This window comes from Eptatretus burgeri, chromosome 6 (assembly GCF_056783735.1).
Source record: "Eptatretus burgeri isolate ZD-2024b chromosome 6, Ebu_testis_v1, whole genome shotgun sequence".
Taxonomy (NCBI): domain Eukaryota; kingdom Metazoa; phylum Chordata; class Myxini; order Myxiniformes; family Myxinidae; genus Eptatretus; species Eptatretus burgeri.
The window spans coordinates 71150225-71167834 of record NC_140966.1 but is presented as its reverse complement, the minus strand read 5'-3'; the positions used below and the strand labels follow the sequence as shown (position 1 = coordinate 71167834).

At 44.0% G+C, this 17610-nt stretch overlaps 1 protein-coding gene across 1 annotated transcript in view; it reads right to left on the bottom strand.

Annotated features, from left to right (window-relative positions):
• Positions 1 to 1301: 1301 nt before the first annotated feature.
• Positions 1302 to 17610, bottom strand: part of LOC147025024 (extracellular calcium-sensing receptor-like) — a 108413-nt gene continuing 92104 nt past the window's right edge. The window contains exons 12-14 of the mRNA XM_085887061.1: positions 17414 to 17539; positions 2280 to 2669; positions 1302 to 2112 (exon numbers count right to left, since the gene is read on the bottom strand). Coding sequence (XP_085743187.1) covers positions 1646 to 2112; positions 2280 to 2669; positions 17414 to 17539 — 983 coding nt within the window. The 3' untranslated portion in view covers positions 1302 to 1645. The remainder of the gene's footprint in view (positions 2113 to 2279; positions 2670 to 17413; positions 17540 to 17610) is intronic.

The following is a 17610-nucleotide window of genomic DNA, read 5'->3' as shown; positions in this document are numbered from 1 at the left end:
GTGGTGAAAGGGTTTTTTTTTCAAAAAGTGGTCCCTGGTGAGTATTCATGCCAATTTTGAAGCTTGCATCACCAGTTGAAGGATTCCCCTGAAATATTCATTATCTGCAGAGCTAAAGGATTGTTTTACTCATTCGACTTTGTGACAAAGCAGCAGGCAACTTTGTCGTGCTGCCAATGATCAAACAGCCATCGCAAGTTTGACATCCACATCTTTCTAATCTCCACCCTCCCCCGAAAGCAGCATCATCATCATTCCAAGCTAAGTCTTGTGTTTTCAATTTATGGCAGAGTACAGTATGAACAGTACGTAATATGCAGTATTTACCCTCATCCATCTCGCTGTTTTGGAATAAATTTAAAAGGTAAAACTCTTGTGTTTTTGTTTAATTTACACTGTATTTATTGTATTTTCACGTTCATTTCAATGTTGACGTGATGTATGTATATATGTATGTATGTATGTGTATATATATATATATATATATATATATATATATATATATATATATATATATATATATATATATATATATACATATATATATACATATATATATATATATATATATATATATATATATATATATATATATATATATATATATATGTATGTTTGTATGTGTGTGCGTGTGCGTGTGCATGTGCATGTGCATGTGCGTGTGCATGTGCGTGTGTGTATTTTTCAATTGGAATGTCTGTTTCTGGCTGCCGTCGATCTCCCTCGATATTTAATCGAAGTTCAGGAACCGAACCCCCTTTTCCCATTGGCCCTTAGGTTCCACGAGCGCGGTTTCCACTCTATTGCCATTTTCCAGGAACCTAACCCCAGTGGTATTGAAGGTCTCACTGTATTGGAAACCTATTTTACAACCAGCATGGTAATCAACCTCCCTGGATCACAGGCTCGCGATAACCACTCGGTGCTAGTTTGTGATTAACGGTCGTAGTTTGGTCATCCTTGAAGTCTACTTCAGCATGACAGTAGCGACATTTTTGAGCTTGCATCCTTTTGGGAGTTAGCAGTCCATGTAGCAATGTTTATCATATCTGCAAAATCAGAATGCATTTAAGCAGTCAACTACTTATCCATATTTACACCCATGTCTCGATCTCACTCTATAAAATTTATTGTCTCTTCAAAAGAATGATGATATATTTGTTAAACATAATTGTTTTCGAAGTTGAATTCAATCTTGGTCCGTCGAATTGTTGCATTTCTTGAGGATAGAAATCACTCATCAGCAATATATCTGCATTTGCCCCTTTATTTATCATTACAGTATTGCTTTGTCCAAAAGTTTTTCATTTTTCAATTTCATACTCATTTCTTCCACATGCTTTTAATCTTTTGAAATCCCTTTCATTTTTAAACAAACAAAAATGCCACGATAGTCCCAGCATGCTATATTTCAGTTCTGGCTAACTTTGATTTAATTTACCTATATTGTTGAAGCATACACTTGACTGATGGTCACATTCATCGAGATGCGCTTCGATTTATCTTTTGCAATAAAGTGGGATAAATGCCTGAAGAAATATTACTTCAAAGTACACATTTAATTCCATTAATCAGCTCTCACTTTATCATCAATTTCCAAAGCATGAACCAAATAACATGTTTCAGATTGATCTCTGAGTAATATTTAGGAATGCCGTTTACACTTGAAGATGTGATAACATTTTGGTAAAAATATACATCCAAGGAAAGCAAAAGCTGTGCCAATGATTGAGAATACTTGTGTAACAACAGAGAGTTTTCCTTGAGTGCTGAAGTACGCCGGCACAAAGCAGAAACACAGGAGGAAGAAAGCAATCATGCTGAAGGAGATAAATTTCGCTTCATTTACAGCCAAAGGCATTTTGCCAGCTTTCGATGCCAACCCTAAACAGATTGAGGCAAGAAATGCAACTTCAAGCAAACCACACACTGCCCAAGCAGGAGCTGCTCCAGCACATTCCAAAATGATGATTCCAGGGCTCGTGGATGTGTTACGAAAGGGTCGTGGAGTGCCGATGATGACCCATGAAATAGAATAGGTTGGTGAGAGTAAAAACAGTATTTTTGACAGGTGTTTTGCGACCAGGAATAATCCACCATGTGAAATCGTTTCTGAAAAAATATTCACGAATAATTTTTTTTGTGTAACAAGTTGCACGGTTTCACTTCCCTCTAATAAATCATGAAACAATGCATTAATAATAAGAAATATAATGTCAACAAGAATCACTGATTGGCATTTCTATCGCAATGAGAAGTAGTCTGTCCTTATTACTTACCAATTCCATCGATTAGTAAACCAATAGTTTTTTGAATCACACAAATAATGGTAATTGAAAGAACAGTTGAGACCAAAGCCTCTCGGACCCGACATCGTAGATCATCCGGACGGCCCAAAAAGGTCACACTGGAGGTGAAACATCCCCCGATCATTACTAGCAATGGGGTGTTCATGTTGTTACTCATTGTTCTTACTACAGACAGTTCTCGATGAATAAATAACAGCAGTTCAACACATACGGTCAAAACAAGGCCAAGGATGCAGAAAGAGAGCAGAATCAGTGCTAGTGGATCAGAGAATGACAAGAAATCCTCAGGCATCGCAGAACACTTGTTTTCATTTTTTTTTGACCAAAATTCATGATCACAGTGAAAGCACTCAAGAGAATCTGGAGAACAACAAGAACAATATAATAACATAACTGTGCCACATTGAGTTTCTCGCAGTGGAGACAGGCAAAGCTTTCAGGCAAAGCTCCTGGTGTATGGCAACCCACTCTGGTCTGGTGCTTCTGCTTCCCTCCTTGTTCTTCTTGGGGTAGCCGAGAAAAAGGCCTTCCCAAGGACTGTCACTCTTTCACTGACTGCAAGTTGGAGGACTATTTTCTACTTACATCTGGCCTTGCTCCCCCTGTCCACTGCTCTTCCCAAGCTACCTCACATATGTATTCCTCGAGAAACCCTCATCCGCTCATTCTCCATAAACTCCAGATTGATTGCCCACCTGCATTCATTCTTCTTCTTATTCTCCTGATACTGGGATCATTTCCCTGTGTCCAATATTTCATCCTAATCATTTCAGTCTCTCAAATGAAAGACGGAAATGAGGAGGATGATGCCTTCGCATCGTGGAGGGAAAATCAAACAGAAGACAATCTCGGTTTCTTCCATAAAGCTCAGAACAAGTGTATACGTACCCTCACGAGAGCCAGGAACCACACACCTCACGAGAGGAACCTCACGAGAGCCAGGAAGCTAACACACAATCTTTCCAATCTCAAGTCTGAACTCTCAAACCTGTCTCTCTCTCCTCCAAATTCTGGTGGCATCTGGGCAAGTCTGTATCTGGTGTAGGTTTCCCCTCCATCCCCTCTCTCACCTCAAATGGCTGCACAACTGACACTGCCCGTGAAAAGGCTGGATGCCTAAACTCTGTGTTTGCCTTCTACATGTTGTGTCCCAAACCCACCACTTTCTGGACTCACCTTACCCAATCGAATGCAGCTGTTCCTGGACTCTGTGTCCTTTCCTCCCCACAATGTGGAGAGATTGCTTTCAAATTTCGATTCTGATTCTGCAACCAGATCAGACGGTCCTAAAAAACCTGCTCTGCTGCTCTTGCTCGCACTCTCTGTTCTATTCCCCCTCTTATGTGCTCAAGGTCATCTACCATCTGCTTGGAAATCAGCAAACATTACCGCTGTACCTAAAAAGGTGCAAAAACAGATTTCTGCAACTACAGGCCAATCAGCCGATTCCCAATCGTCAGCAAGGTCATGGAATCCATCATTGCCTCAAACAGGTAGATTCCACCCCTTCCTTTTCTACCCCCGTTAACGCACCCCAAACCCACCTCCTTCAAATTCTCTGTTTTCCTTCCTGAAAGTCCCTGGAATGTCTGTCCAACTTGTTTTCCATGTGTACCGTGACCCATCTCTCTCCCTTCCACAGATATCCTAACGTCTCTGATCCTTGCTGTTTTTGTGCTTCCCTCTCCTACCCCTCTTTTCTCCTTTTCCCTTTGTTATGTGTTCTGCATGGTTACTCTTCTATGAGCCTCGAAAATAATACAAAAAATATGTTTTGCCCATCATCACATCATGTGCTCACCCATGCATGTCCACAATATCTTCAACACATGCTGATTCGTTCTCATTCTGTACCACCACAGGCCAGTGTTACTCATTTATTCCTCCTTTTGTGGATGAGAAACACCTGATCCCCCAAAAAATGGCTGGCGAAAGGGGGGAGGGGTGGGTGGAATCATGTACATGTGCACGTGCACACCATTCTGCATAGTTGATTTATATTCTATTCAAAGTCTTTTTCGCCTTAGTCTTACCTTTTCACGCTCGCTTAGCTGATGATGTTTTGACTCGGCCATCTTATTCTCCTTATTTATATGACTATTGTTGTTTTTTTTGTTTGTTTGCTTTTTGTATACCTTGTCAAAGCTCGTGTGAGAGCTAACACACAATACACATCAAGGGGGGCATGATACAAGAGGGGAGGGAGTGGGAAGGACAAAACAGTGGGGAACAGAGACATTAGATCTGTGGAAGGGAGAGGGATGGGACTGGGAACATGGGGAATGGAAGATGGACATTACAGGGACTTTCAGGAAGGAAAGCAGGGAATTTGAAGGAGGTGGGCTTGGGTGGATTATCGGGGTAGAAAAGATCGAGGATTTGGATGGGGAGTGATAAGAGGTGGTGGTGAACAGCTGTTTTGAATGCCTGGAGGGAAGAATGGGAATGAATAGAGTGAGGGAGTTTATTCCAAAGGCGGGGAAAAAGAGGAATGAAAGAGTGAAGGTGAGCAGTGATTCGTGATTTTGGTAGTTTTACCAGAATGGGGTTGTTGGTGGACCTTGAGCGCCCTGCGGAAATGTGGTGAGGACAAATCGCAGAGAGAGCAGGGGGGGGCGAGGCTGGAGAGGAGATGGTAGAAGACAGAAAGACCACCAAGTAACCTGCGGTGATTGAGTGAGAGGCCCAAAGACTCAGCCTCATTGCGGGAGATGCCAATGATCCGAAATGCCTTGGTTTCTTAAGTGTGAAGCCGAGAAAGGTGGGAGGCAGGAGCACCAGCCCAGAGGGGAGAGCAGTACATCATCAGGCTGCGGACAAAAGCTTTGTAAGTGGTCAGGAGCTCAGGTGGGCTGAGGAAGGACTTTGCACGACGGAGGATTCCCAGTCGGCGACTGGCTTTGGAGGCGAGGATTGAAATGTGGCTTTCACAGGAAAGGTCATGGCAGATAGAGAGACCCAGAAGCTTGAAAGAAAGGACTTCTTCCAGAGGATTGTTGAGAAAGTGGATGGGTGGGGGGGGTTCTAAATGGTCCTTTCGAAGAGACATAGTGAGAGTGTGAGATTTGTCCAGATTGAAAGACATGTTCCACATGTTGGACCAGTTTGTGATTTTATCCAGATCAGCAGTAAGCGAAGAAGCTGCTGCTTGCCGGTCTGAGGGATGACCAATGGTACGGCAGAGGGTGGAGTCATCAGCAAACAGATATAGAGGATTTTCCAGAGAGTCGGAGAGATCATTGATGAAAAGCAGAAAAAGAACAGGGCCCAGAACGCTACCTTGAGGAACTCCAGCCTGGACAGGAAGGGGGGGTGAAAGAACTCCATTTAGGGCCACACGTTGACTGCGACAGGAGAGGAAGTCTGCGAGCAATGAGTGGAGATGGCCTTGGATACCATAGGAAGAGAGTTTGGTGAGCAGGACAGGGTGCCAGACTGTGTCAAAAGCACGTGAAATGTCCAGGGATACGGCTCGGATTTCCTGTCTGGCATTGAGGACCACCATCCATTGTTGGGAAAGCAGAAGCAGCATATCCAGTGAAGAGTGACCTTGTCTGAAACCAAATTGATGATCAGCAATCAAGCCATTGGCGAAGAGGAAGAATTTAATTTCTGAAGCGATGATGGATTCCATAACCTTGCTGATGATTGGGAGAAGGCTGATTGGTCTGTAGTTGCAGGGATCTGTTTTTGCACCTTTTTGTGCAAGGCAGTGATGTTTGCTGATTTCCAAGCAGATGGCAGATGACCTTGAGAAAATGAGAGGGTGAATAGAACAGAGAGAGGGTGAGCAAGAACAGAAGAGCAGGCTTTGAGGACACGTGGGCTGATGCTGTCTGGACCGGTTGCAGAATCTGAGTTGAGGTTTGACAGCAAGCTCTCCACCTTGTCAGGAGAAAAGGACAGAGTCCAGGGACAGTTGGGTGCGACTGGGTAAGGTGGGTAGAGAACGTGATGGGTTTTGGACACAAGATTTAGCTGCAAACACCGAGTTTAGGCATTCACCTTTTTCAGGTGCGGTATCAGCAGTGCGGCCGTTTGAGGTAAGGGAGGGGATGGAGGCGGAACATACACCAGAAACAGATTTGACTAGACACCACCAGGATTTTTAGGAGGTAGAGGTTTGAGAGTTCAGACTTGAGATGAGAAAGATGTTGTTTTCTGGCTCTCCTGAGGGTAGATACACACTTGTTCCGAGCTTTATGGAAGGAACTCAGATTGCCCTCAGTTGGGTTTGCTTTCCATGAGGCAAAGGCAAGTTGTTTCAGGACAACTGCCTGACCACAAATTTCAGTGAACCAAGGACGGGAAGAAGGTTAGGACAACTGAAGACGAGAGGGGATAAATCTGTGCATGAGGGAGAGCAAGTTTCTTTGAAAGAATTCCCAGGATGAGTTGATGTTGGAGAAAGTAGCGATAGGAGACCAGTCTATAAGTGTGATGGCTGCTCAGAGACCCTGACAGTTGGCTTGAGTGAAATGCCAGACTCGACGGCGCTGAGGTGGTTCTCTGATAATAGCCAGAGAGATGTCCACTTTGACAACGACGTGGTCAGAAGAACCGATTGGAGTGGAGGAAGAGCAGCAGATATTGTCAGGGAAATTTTATCAAAATCATATCCAGAAGAGATGGAGTACCATTGGTTGAGATCCGGGTCAGGAAGTTGACCAATTGAGTTAGTCCCAATGAGTCACAGAAAGCTTTTTCTGAGGTGCCATGGCAGGTGAGAGAGGAACCCACACCAAGCCAACTGACATGATGACAATTGAACTCGCCACATATGAGGAAGCGAGAGTTTGGATGAGAAGATAGAAGTTGGTCCATGTTTTCGGATAGTGAGGTGTAGATGGAGTCAACACTGTTAGGTGGACGGTACAGTCCACTTATAAACATGAGGTGGGCTGGAGGGGAAGCCGTAGCCAGAGGTATTCCTGGGGGTGTGGGGGAGTGAGAGCAGTGCATGGAGAGTAAGGAATAGAGTCTTTGATGAAGAGAGCAACTCCTCCACCAGGACGAGGCACAGGTCTGTCATACCGGAGGAGGGAGTAACCAGAGAGAGATACTTGGGAGTCAGACACGTCTTGGGGGAGGAAAGTTTCTGTTTGGCAGATTATGTCTGGTTTGTCAGTGGCAACCTGTATGTAAAGATCTGAAATGTTTGAGTGAAGGCCCCGGATATTCGAGGTCCACACTTTTAATGAAGAGGGAAGGGAGGAGGCTTTGGGTGCAGGGGGTGGGGGAGGGGGAGGGTAGGACAAGGGATGAGGGGGAGGTAAGGAGGGTTGTTGAAAGAGTGTGAGGGATTGCAGAATAGCTCGGGGAGGGGGCCGCATGAGGAGGAGAAATGGCTCTGTGGTGATGGGGAATAGGGGGACAAGAGAGGGGGAAGAAGGCAGTCGAGCGTTTTGAGGAGGTGGAGTGAAGAGATGGAGGTGAGAGGGCAGTGCAAGGAGGCAAGTTTGTGGATGAGAGGGGGGGCAACTTTGAGGCTGAGTGAGGGGGTGAATGGTGGGAGAAAGGTGAGGGCGAGTTTTTGAGAGAGGTGAGAGGGAGGCTTGGAGGGAGAAGAGTGGGATGGTTGCTTTGAAAGTGAGGGGTGGGAAGGGTGAGTTGGCACTGAAGTTGGAAAAAAAGAATGGTTGATGGAAAGCGAACATTCATAGCAAACTGGGGTTTCAAAAAGTTTTCGGTCAGAGATGAGATTTAACACACTTCTTGATGGATGCAATTAAGGTGAATCCAGAGAATGGAGAGAAGAAACGCTGTAACAGTTGGATTTTTTGGGCAAGGTATGAAGGAAAGGTCGAATTGAGAGCAGTCTGTTTAAATAGCAGAAGAGTCGTGCATTATGATACAGTGAAGAGTACCACACGTGTGAAAGAGGAAGATGAAGCATTATAAGAGATCATTTTTATTATTATTAATGTTTGAGAGAGTTTTCAACAGATTAGGTCATGGAAGTGTTGTAGAAGAAGAAGAAGAAGAAGAAGAAGAAGAAGAAGAAGAAGAAGAAGAAGAAGAAGAAGAAGAAGAAGAAGAAGAAGAAGAAGAAGAAGAAGAAGAAGAAGAAGAAGAAGAAGAAGAAGAAGAAGAAGAAGAAGAAGAAGAAGAAGAAGAAGAAGAAGAAGAAGAAGAAGAAGAAGAAGAAGAAGAAGAAGAAGAAGAAGAAGAAGAAGAAGAAGAAGAAGAAGAAGAAGAAGAAGAAGAAGAAGAAGAAGAAGAAGAAGAAGAAGAAGAAGAAGAAGAAGAAGAAGAAGAAGAAGAAGAAGAAGAAGAAGAAGAAGAAGAAGAAGAAGAAGAAGAAGAAGAAGAAGAAGAAGAAGAAGAAGAAGAAGAAGAAGAAGAAGAAGAAGAAGAAGAAGAAGAAGAAGAAGAAGAAGAAGAAGAAGAAGAAGAAGAAGAAGAAGAAGAAGAAGAAGAAGAAGAAGAAGAAGAAGAAGAAGAAGAAGAAGAAGAAGAAGAAGAAGAAGAAGAAGAAGAAGAAGAAGAAGAAGAAGAAGAAGAAGAAGAAGAAGAAGAAGAAGAAGAAGAAGAAGAAGAAGAAGAAGAAGAAGAAGAAGAAGAAGAAGAAGAAGAAGAAGAAGAAGAAGAAGAAGAAGAAGAAGAAGAAGAAGAAGAAGAAGAAGAAGAAGAAGAAGAAGAAGAAGAAGAAGAAGAAGAAGAAGAAGAAGAAGAAGAAGAAGAAGAAGAAGAAGAAGAAGAAGAAGAAGAAGAAGAAGAAGAAGAAGAAGAAGAAGAAGAAGAAGAAGAAGAAGAAGAAGAAGAAGAAGAAGAAGAAGAAGAAGAAGAAGAAGAAGAAGAAGAAGAAGAAGAAGAAGAAGAAGAAGAAGAATCGAGTCGTGAGTGAGGAAGGAGAAAGGTAGCGTTTTTTTGTTTTGTTTGTTTTTTTATTTATTATTATTTAAGATAAGAAATCGAGTGATTAGTTGGGAGGGATGGGGGACGTTCATGGCGAAGATAGAAATTGAAGGTAAAGGGGAGAAAAAACAAAACACGATCGTACACCGAGGGGAACCGGTAGGCCTCAAGCCTCAAAGTAGGCCTCAAGCACCCTGTAAGACATGGTCGACAAAATCTCACAAAATAGCACGATTTTTGAAAAAAAATAGAACTAGGAACACACAGTAACATGGAAGTGAGAAAATAAGCAGTTAAAACGGGACCGATAACGACCGGAAACTTAACTGATATCGTCAGCAGAGAGCCCTGAAGGAGACCTGTCGACGCTCCAAAACCAGAACCGGAAGTCCCAAACACAGAACCGGAAGTTGTTGTTAAAACTGTTGTTATTGATTGATATTATTGTTTTGTAATCATGTTAATATTATTATTATTATTATTATTATCACATTATCACGATTGCCAACATTTTATTTTGAATGGAAAAATGTGCTCCAAATGTGAAATGCTCGATGTCCTGATTCTTCTTCACGTGACGAATGGATGGCGGCATGTTAATATGATTGTAATTCATACCATTTAATTGTTAATTTTTATTATCATGCTATTGTCATTATCATTATGCCAATATTATCAGATGCAATTGACTGATTAATTTGTAGTAATATTTTTTTTTAACTTCTGGTAGGTGTGTGGACCAACATCTTTTAGCCGATACACATGTGGAGGTATCCATGTATACATCCGATTTTCAACAAATTTTCCCAAGGTGAGTGATAAACAATGCAAGCGACCATTAGGAATGGGGTTATGTGTCGAATAAAGGTCACAATTGGAGTATAATGTTGTCGGGGGCAATACCATATGTCAGAATTGAAATATCGAATGATCGCTGTCAAGTCAAGCCAGATCATATCTGTGACTTGCTGCAGGTATCATGTAAACCTGTTCTAACCTGTTCCATGGTCGGGTTGTCGGTGACTAAACCATCTCCACCAGGTTTCCTGGTGATGAGGGTGTTTGGATATGGACATCCAGCAGGATTAAAAACAAAACCTGTCAAAGGGTGGAGGAGCTCCTTGTGAGCCAACGGCCATCCATATCTAGTGCCCAACTGTGTCTGCGGACGTCCTCCTGCAGTTGGGTTACTTCTGATTCAGAGGTTGGTGGCAGAATTTGCACTCCGGCCACCGGAAATCCCTTCATTCCGCAAAACATTCTCGAAGCATAAAAAATCTGAAAACCCACTCCATGGGAGTATCTCATGTGCAGCTTCCCTTCGCAGGACAGCTCACTGGATGATGGGATTGGGGCAAAGCCTTCGGGACCCCCAATCTTTGATGATAGGAGGGAAACCACGGGGTAACATCCCCGGGTCAGATTACGAGAGATTGTGTCAGAGTGGTGCTGAGGTGTCGTCCACCGGATGGTGGTCTCCTTAGGTTAACCTGAGGCATCCCTTCGGGTGGGTGTCTGAAATGTCCTATCCCTAAGAGAGGATAATGACATGTCTCTGTCATCATCTGAGCTCAAGCGTTTGGACATCGGTATTGCAGCACTCTCTGAGGTTTTGAGACAGGATTATGGCGAGATCATGGCGGGTGGTCACACCTACTATTGGTCTGGTTTATCTGATGGTTACCATGCCCAAGGAGTTGCTGTTTCTGTGTCCAATAAGCTGACTCTAATGATAATTGAGGTAACACCATCCAATGAGCGTGTTATTAGACAAAGGATTCGTCACCCCTTGGGTGTCATTTCCCTGGTCTCTGTATATACTCCGACTGAGGCAAGAGATCTCAACATGAAGGACGCATTCTATGCCATGCTTGAGTCTGCGGGTGATCAGTGCCCCAGGCGAGATACACTTCTAGTCTTGGGGGATTTCACTGCATTGCCTGGAACTGATAGGGATGGTCATGAGATGTGTGTTGGTCCCCATGGGTCTGGAACTATGAACCATAATAACACTAAGTTCCTTGACTACAAAAAGTCATGGACTTCGGGTGGCTGGTTCATGGTTTCAGCACCCACAAGCTCATTCCAACCCTGGTTGTGTAGCAAAGGAGATTGACCACGTGCTCATTGATGGTCGCTGAAGGATGATCCAGAAATTCAGGGTCTACTGGAGTGCTCAGTTCCTCAATACTGACCACTGGCTTGTTGTTGCAACTCTTAATTTGCACCATAAATCCAGGAGAATGGTATCATCCCAACCAAGGCTAGATGTTGGCAAGCTCAAGGATGAGAGGGTAGCTGAGGAGTTTGCAAACAGGCTGAGTTGAGATTTGGGGGGTCTGGGTGTTTTGGTAAATCCTGAAGAGTTGTGGATTGCCTTCAAGACAACCGTCTTTGATGTTGCCGGTGGACGTCTTTGAACTCACCGTAGGGCGAAAAAGAATTTTGTCTCTCAAGGGACACTGGATACCATTGACCAGAGTCACAGGGCCAGGCTGGTTGACAGAGCTGAACTGTTCAGGGAGCTGAGGCATAAAACTGTATGTGTGTTGAAGGTGGACAAGGAGGCCGATGTGCAAGGAATCTGTGAGGGGGTGGAGCATCATCTGTGGTCAAGTGATTCTCGTTCTGCTTAGAGGGGAATTCGCACATTGCGTTCATCCAAGCCCATCCCTTGGTGGACTGTAGTCAGAGCGGAGGGTGGTAGGCTCTTGACAGAGGAGTCTGAAGTGAAGGCCCACTGGGCCGGCAACTCTGAGCGGCTGTACCAGGCTGATCCACCAGCTGTCGAGTTAGATGTCATGGGTGTTACAATCGCTCTTGCTGATCCTCCAATCAACTGTGGTCCACCTTCGTTTGTGGAAACACAGGCTGCGGTGAACCGGTTGAAATGGTGTAAAGCTCCAGGGATCTGTGGCATCCATGCCGAACTTCTCAAGGCTGGTGTAAATGCTGCACGCGTGTCATTGCATGCAGCTCTGTGCTCTGCCTGGAACACAGGCATCATCCCAATTGATTGGATGAGGGGCCTTGTTGTCCCTCTCTGGAAAGGGAAGGGTGATCACCAAGAATGCAACAACTTCCGAGGGGCGACGCTGCTCTCATTGCCAGGCAAGGTGTTTTCTCGGATAATTCTTGATAGGGTTCGCCACCATCTGCTTGAGCACCAGCGTCCAGAGCAGTCAGGCTTTCCACCAAATAGGTCAATGATTGACCATATCTTTGCTCTTCGGTTCCGCACTGAACGCAGTCGAGAGTTTCGGCAGGGGCTGCTTGCAACCTCTGTTGATCTCTTTGAAGCATTTAATTCAGTGAATTGGGATACCCTCTGGAGGATTCTTGGTCTTCGTGGGGTGCCACCAAAATGGATCAATCTGATGTCTGAACTCTACTCTGGTACTGAGAGTGCTGTGAGATGTGGTGATACCATCTCTGCCTTATTTCCAGTTATTACTGAAGTTTGTCAAGGGTGTGTACTGGTCCTCACACTTTTCAGCACTTGTATGGACTGGACTCTGGGGAGGATGTCGGAGAGATTAAGCTGCGATGCATCATTTGGGAATGTCAAGATCTCTGACCTTGATTTCGCAGATGATGCATTCATCTTTGTGGAGACTTTAGATATCCTTTTGGTGGCCCTCGAGGTGCTGAATGAGTAGTCTGAGCCACTGGGATTATGGGTTTCCTGGGTCAAAACAAAGTTCCAGGTTTCAATGACATCTTTGGTGCTGTTGTCCTGTCTGTGCCTGTTTGTGGTGAGGATGTTGAGGTCATGGGGAGTTTCACTTTCCTTTTCAGTGATATTCATGTCTCTACTGGCTGTGCCAAAGGTCAACAGACGTCTGGGTTGTGCATGTGGAGTTATGGATTCACTGGATCATGAGGTATGGTGCTGCCGGTTCCTGTGCGGGAGGATGAAAGTCCGAGTCTTCAGGTCATTTGTGCTTGCAGTCTTGCTCTATGGATGTGAGACTTGAACTCTGACCTGGGATTTGAGATAGAGACTTAATTCGTTTGGTACCAGGTCTCTTGGGAGAATCCTTGGCTTTCGCTGGTCGGATCTTGTGTCCAACGAGCGGTTGCTGAGAGAGACTCAAATGAGATTTGTGACCTGCATAGTCCATGAGCATCAGCTGCGGCTGTATGGACATGTGGGTCATTTTCCTGATGCTGATCCTGCTAACCATATTCTCTCAGTAAGGGAGTCTCGTGAGTGGAGAAGGCCAATGGGCCAACCACGTGCCTCGTGGTTTCAGCAGGTTTGATCGGCATCTCAAGGAGATGGAAATGGGCCAAGCATCTGCCGAGGCGAAGGCCAGATGGAGGCCCCTCGAGGACTGGCGTGAAGTGGATACAGCGACGCGCTTCTCTGGTGCATGCTCCCATACTCGACCTGACCTGACAACTGAAGACATGTTTGGGAAAAATCACATATGAGGCCCAAATGCTGTATATAACGCTTCGTTGAGAGGAATACAGGGGGGAGGGGTGGGAGAAGAGTCGGGGGTAGCAGGGAGAGGGAGCGTGGGAAGCAGAGTTGAGGAGGAAGAGAGGAGGCGAAGAGGAAGGGGAGAGTGGGAGGGGGAGAAAGGAGGAGAAGAGAGGATGGTATGTTTGGGGGGGGGGCGGAGGTGTATAACAATTGCTATGTTGATGGATTCTGCAGATTAAATTGAAAGTGCATTAGTTGGGGGTGGGTTTGGGTTCAAAATTTCTTATTTTGATGAGTATATACCTCATGGATGTCCCCAAAGGGTGTAATCTAGGATTTTCTCAACTGGAAAGGGTCTATATATCTGAATACAAGATTTTCAGGGATGATGAGAGCGAGATGAGTTTTCTTCAATTCCTTCACGTGGCCTGTTGAGCCATGTTAATGATATGCTGTCTTTATCACTGCTGAGACCAGATTCACTGTTTGTCGGAAACCTTGCAGAGATACGAAATTGGTGTCATTTAATCCTCTGACTTGTGCACACAACACTGTTTTACCCCTAATTTGGTGTCTCACAAAGGACATGTTAAAGTTCATGATTCTATATCTTTTCAACTATCAACATACACATAATGGTTGGAAACATGTAGAATCTGAAATACTGGACTACTTCCATTTCAACACGTGCAAAAATAATATCCCCCCGCCCCCCAAAAAAATAAATCCCTACTTACCTTCCCCATTCATTGAGCAGCATGTTACCGGAAACCCAACATTTTTTATCCTCCAAACTTATTTATATCGGATATCCTCCAAACTTATTTCAGTCCACTGTTACATAACCATAGCGACTGTTTCAAAAGATAATCATATGTTGGACTGAAATGACTGATTTGTTTGTCGTTATATGTTTTTTTACTTCCGGTATGTGTGCCCCATGAAACACCACATTCATCTATCTCAGCATATTCATACGACGTTTGCCCAAGGTGTAAAAACCTCTCGAGAGAGGGAGGGAATTAAATTGCGCCAACCTCTGTCATAAGAACCTTAGTCCCCCAGATAGGATGTTTGCCAGTCAGGATGCAATCTGTCAAATCGGACATTAAGACAGGGCATTCCATCTGCCAGCATTTTCTGGTGGAGTGGTTCTTAACATGGAGATAATTACTCAGTACCTGCTGGGGGTGTAATTCTGCCTTTTTGAGGGGTAGCAAATTGGGGGGGGGGAGGGGGTTGCGTTGCTGGGGGGAATTTTTCAAAATTTTGGGTACCTTTTCATTTATGTTCTGGGAAAAAAAAACATTCAGAACACTAATGCATCGTTGCGGGAAGTGACCTGCAGGGGCATGTTCAGGCAAGGGCACTTCACGCACATGGCTGCTGCTAATTGGCTACTGCTTTCAGAGGACGAGGCATAATAGCACAATGAGTCATTGTGGGTGTGACTACACTTGGTGTTGCAGTACCTCCCCCAGTTTTTCAGGACTTGTATTTCAGTAAATTGAGGTTGGAAAAAAAAAAGGCCTCTGACTCGAAATATATTGAACATATCAAAGTGTACGGTATTAATCAAATATTAATATTTGGAAACACAGGTTCCACATTATCGTTCGTGGATGTAAACTCAGCATGCTAAACACTCCGTGACTACAGTGTTATATCATCATGTTTTTAATTTGAGTTTGTTCGACTGAAGCCCCGCGAGCCAGCTCATCCTCATAAATGATGTTTGTAGGTGCTCTTCATCTAATTTTAATGTAATGTATTGACTAATCCTGATATGATCGTTTTTTTCCCAGAGGTGTAGGAACAGGTTCATGAACGACAGCTTCTGGCAAGAAATGTTCGTGTAAGGAGGCTTTTTTGCAGTGGGGATTTCACCAGTATTATTGACAAATCAGTTGAAAAGCATCAATGATTTCTGTGCTCCAAGGTCCTGACCACTGAAAGCATAAAGCCTGGTAAATTGCGGGATCACTTTGAGTGAAGACACGCAGAGTTTGTTGGAAAAGATGTTGAATTCTTCAAACAGAAGGAGAGCATTCTGAAATTGGCTTCGGTTGATTCAACAGGGCACTTTGTCAGACAGAATGAAGCTGTTCTTGAGGCTTCATATCACATTACTTTCCATCTTGCAAAATGCAAGAAAGCTCAGACAATCATTGAACATCTGATTAATCCATATTTGATTGAAACAACGAAACTTGTACTTGGGGAGGAACAATTGCAAAAAAAAAATAAAAAAGAAGCAGATCACACTCTCAAACTACACTGTAAAGTCACATTTTCGATATGAACCAGGACATTTTGGACCAGTAGTCGCAGAAGTGAAAGCCATTCCTTAAGTTGCAGGGCAGTTGAGCGAATCGACAGACATTTCCTCCTGTGCACAGTTGTTTGTCTTCGTCCACAGCTTGAAAGATGACGAAAAAGGAGCAGTATTTGTTCTCGGAGTTCCTTGCCACTACCACTTGTGGAGAAGATGTATTCAACATGTTGGGGGAACTTCGTCACGAAGCAAGGGCTGGAGTGGACAAAGCTAGCTTGAATATACACCGATAGAGCACTGTCAAGAATGGCAGTTCATTCGAGTTTCCAAGTATTTTTTTTTTTAGCTCATCTGGAATTTACACTCCAGATAAGGTATTGTCATTGCGCACCATCCATCCATCCATCCATCTCCTTTTTCGACTTCTCCTGCCAAACCTCAGGGCCGATCCAGCTGAATGGCAGCAACGTTCCTCTCCTGAATGGCAAGAGGAAATGCAAAGCTTGTTCCGGTCACATGCCTTTAAGTGGGTCAAAATGGCCAACTCAGTAAATTTCTTCAAAAATCTTCTTCTCCAGACCCGCCAGTCAGATTGCTACCAAATTTGAGTAGCAATATTAGGACAGGGTCCTGATGTTAAATTGTGGAGGCCATGCCAATCACATGACCGAAAATGTGTCAAAATTGCGGTCTCGCAAGTTCCTTCCAAAATCTTCTTCTCCTGATACACCAGTCAGAATAATACCAAATTTTGGTTATGACATTAGGCCAGGATAGGGATGTTAAATTCCAATTAAAATTAAACAAGGATCGGGATGAAGTCATTCCAATCACGTAACCGGATGTGTGTCAAAATGGCCGACTTAGTCAATTATTTTTAAATCACATAAATTCCTTCCAAAGTCTTCTTCTCCAGACCCACCAGCAAGAATTCAACCAAATTTGGGTTACAACATTGGGCCAGGGCCCAGATAAGCGACATGCCAGTGGTCCTATTTTTTGTATACATAGTCAAGGCTTGTGGAAGAGCGACTACCAGTACACTGAATGGGTTAAGACGCAACAGGACAAAATAAACAGTAGAGCAAGGGAGGACACCCCAACAGCATGGTTGAAGGCCAAGATAGTTAGACTTGGCCAAACAATGGGTGTGGCGAGGAATGGGGGGCAGAAGAGGATGCACGAGGTAGACAAGATGGATATAAAAGGAAAATCTCAGGAGGGGAAACTGGAATTGTGGAAGGAGGAGGGATTGGGGTGGAGTTAATAAGGGTATAAAAGATCATGGTTTTAGATTGCGGATGATCAAAGACATCTGGGTTCGTCCTTTGTGGAAAGGACTGCCCTACACGTCCAATTTACACATTGCATTATTCATCTTTAAGCATTGGCCATGAAGACGCTTCCTTCTGGTCTCCTGAATGTGTTCTCAGACGTAGTTAAGGTATATAAGTTAAGGTATATCTTATATGTAAGAATCAGTGCAATGAACTACAGAATTTAAAAAGTTTTGTGTGAAGAAATGGGTGTCAACTTCACCGTGCTTATGTTCCACACTGAACTGTGTGGTGGTTGTCCCATAGTGCAGTTTTCCACCATGTGCTGGAGTTGTTTGAGAGGATAAAAATTTTCCTGGAAAGCGAGAAAACTGCAAAGGAGGCAAAACTGCATGAGAAGGTGAAGGATAAAGTATTCCTCTTGAAGGTTGCCTACCTTGCAGATTTCTTTGCCAAGGT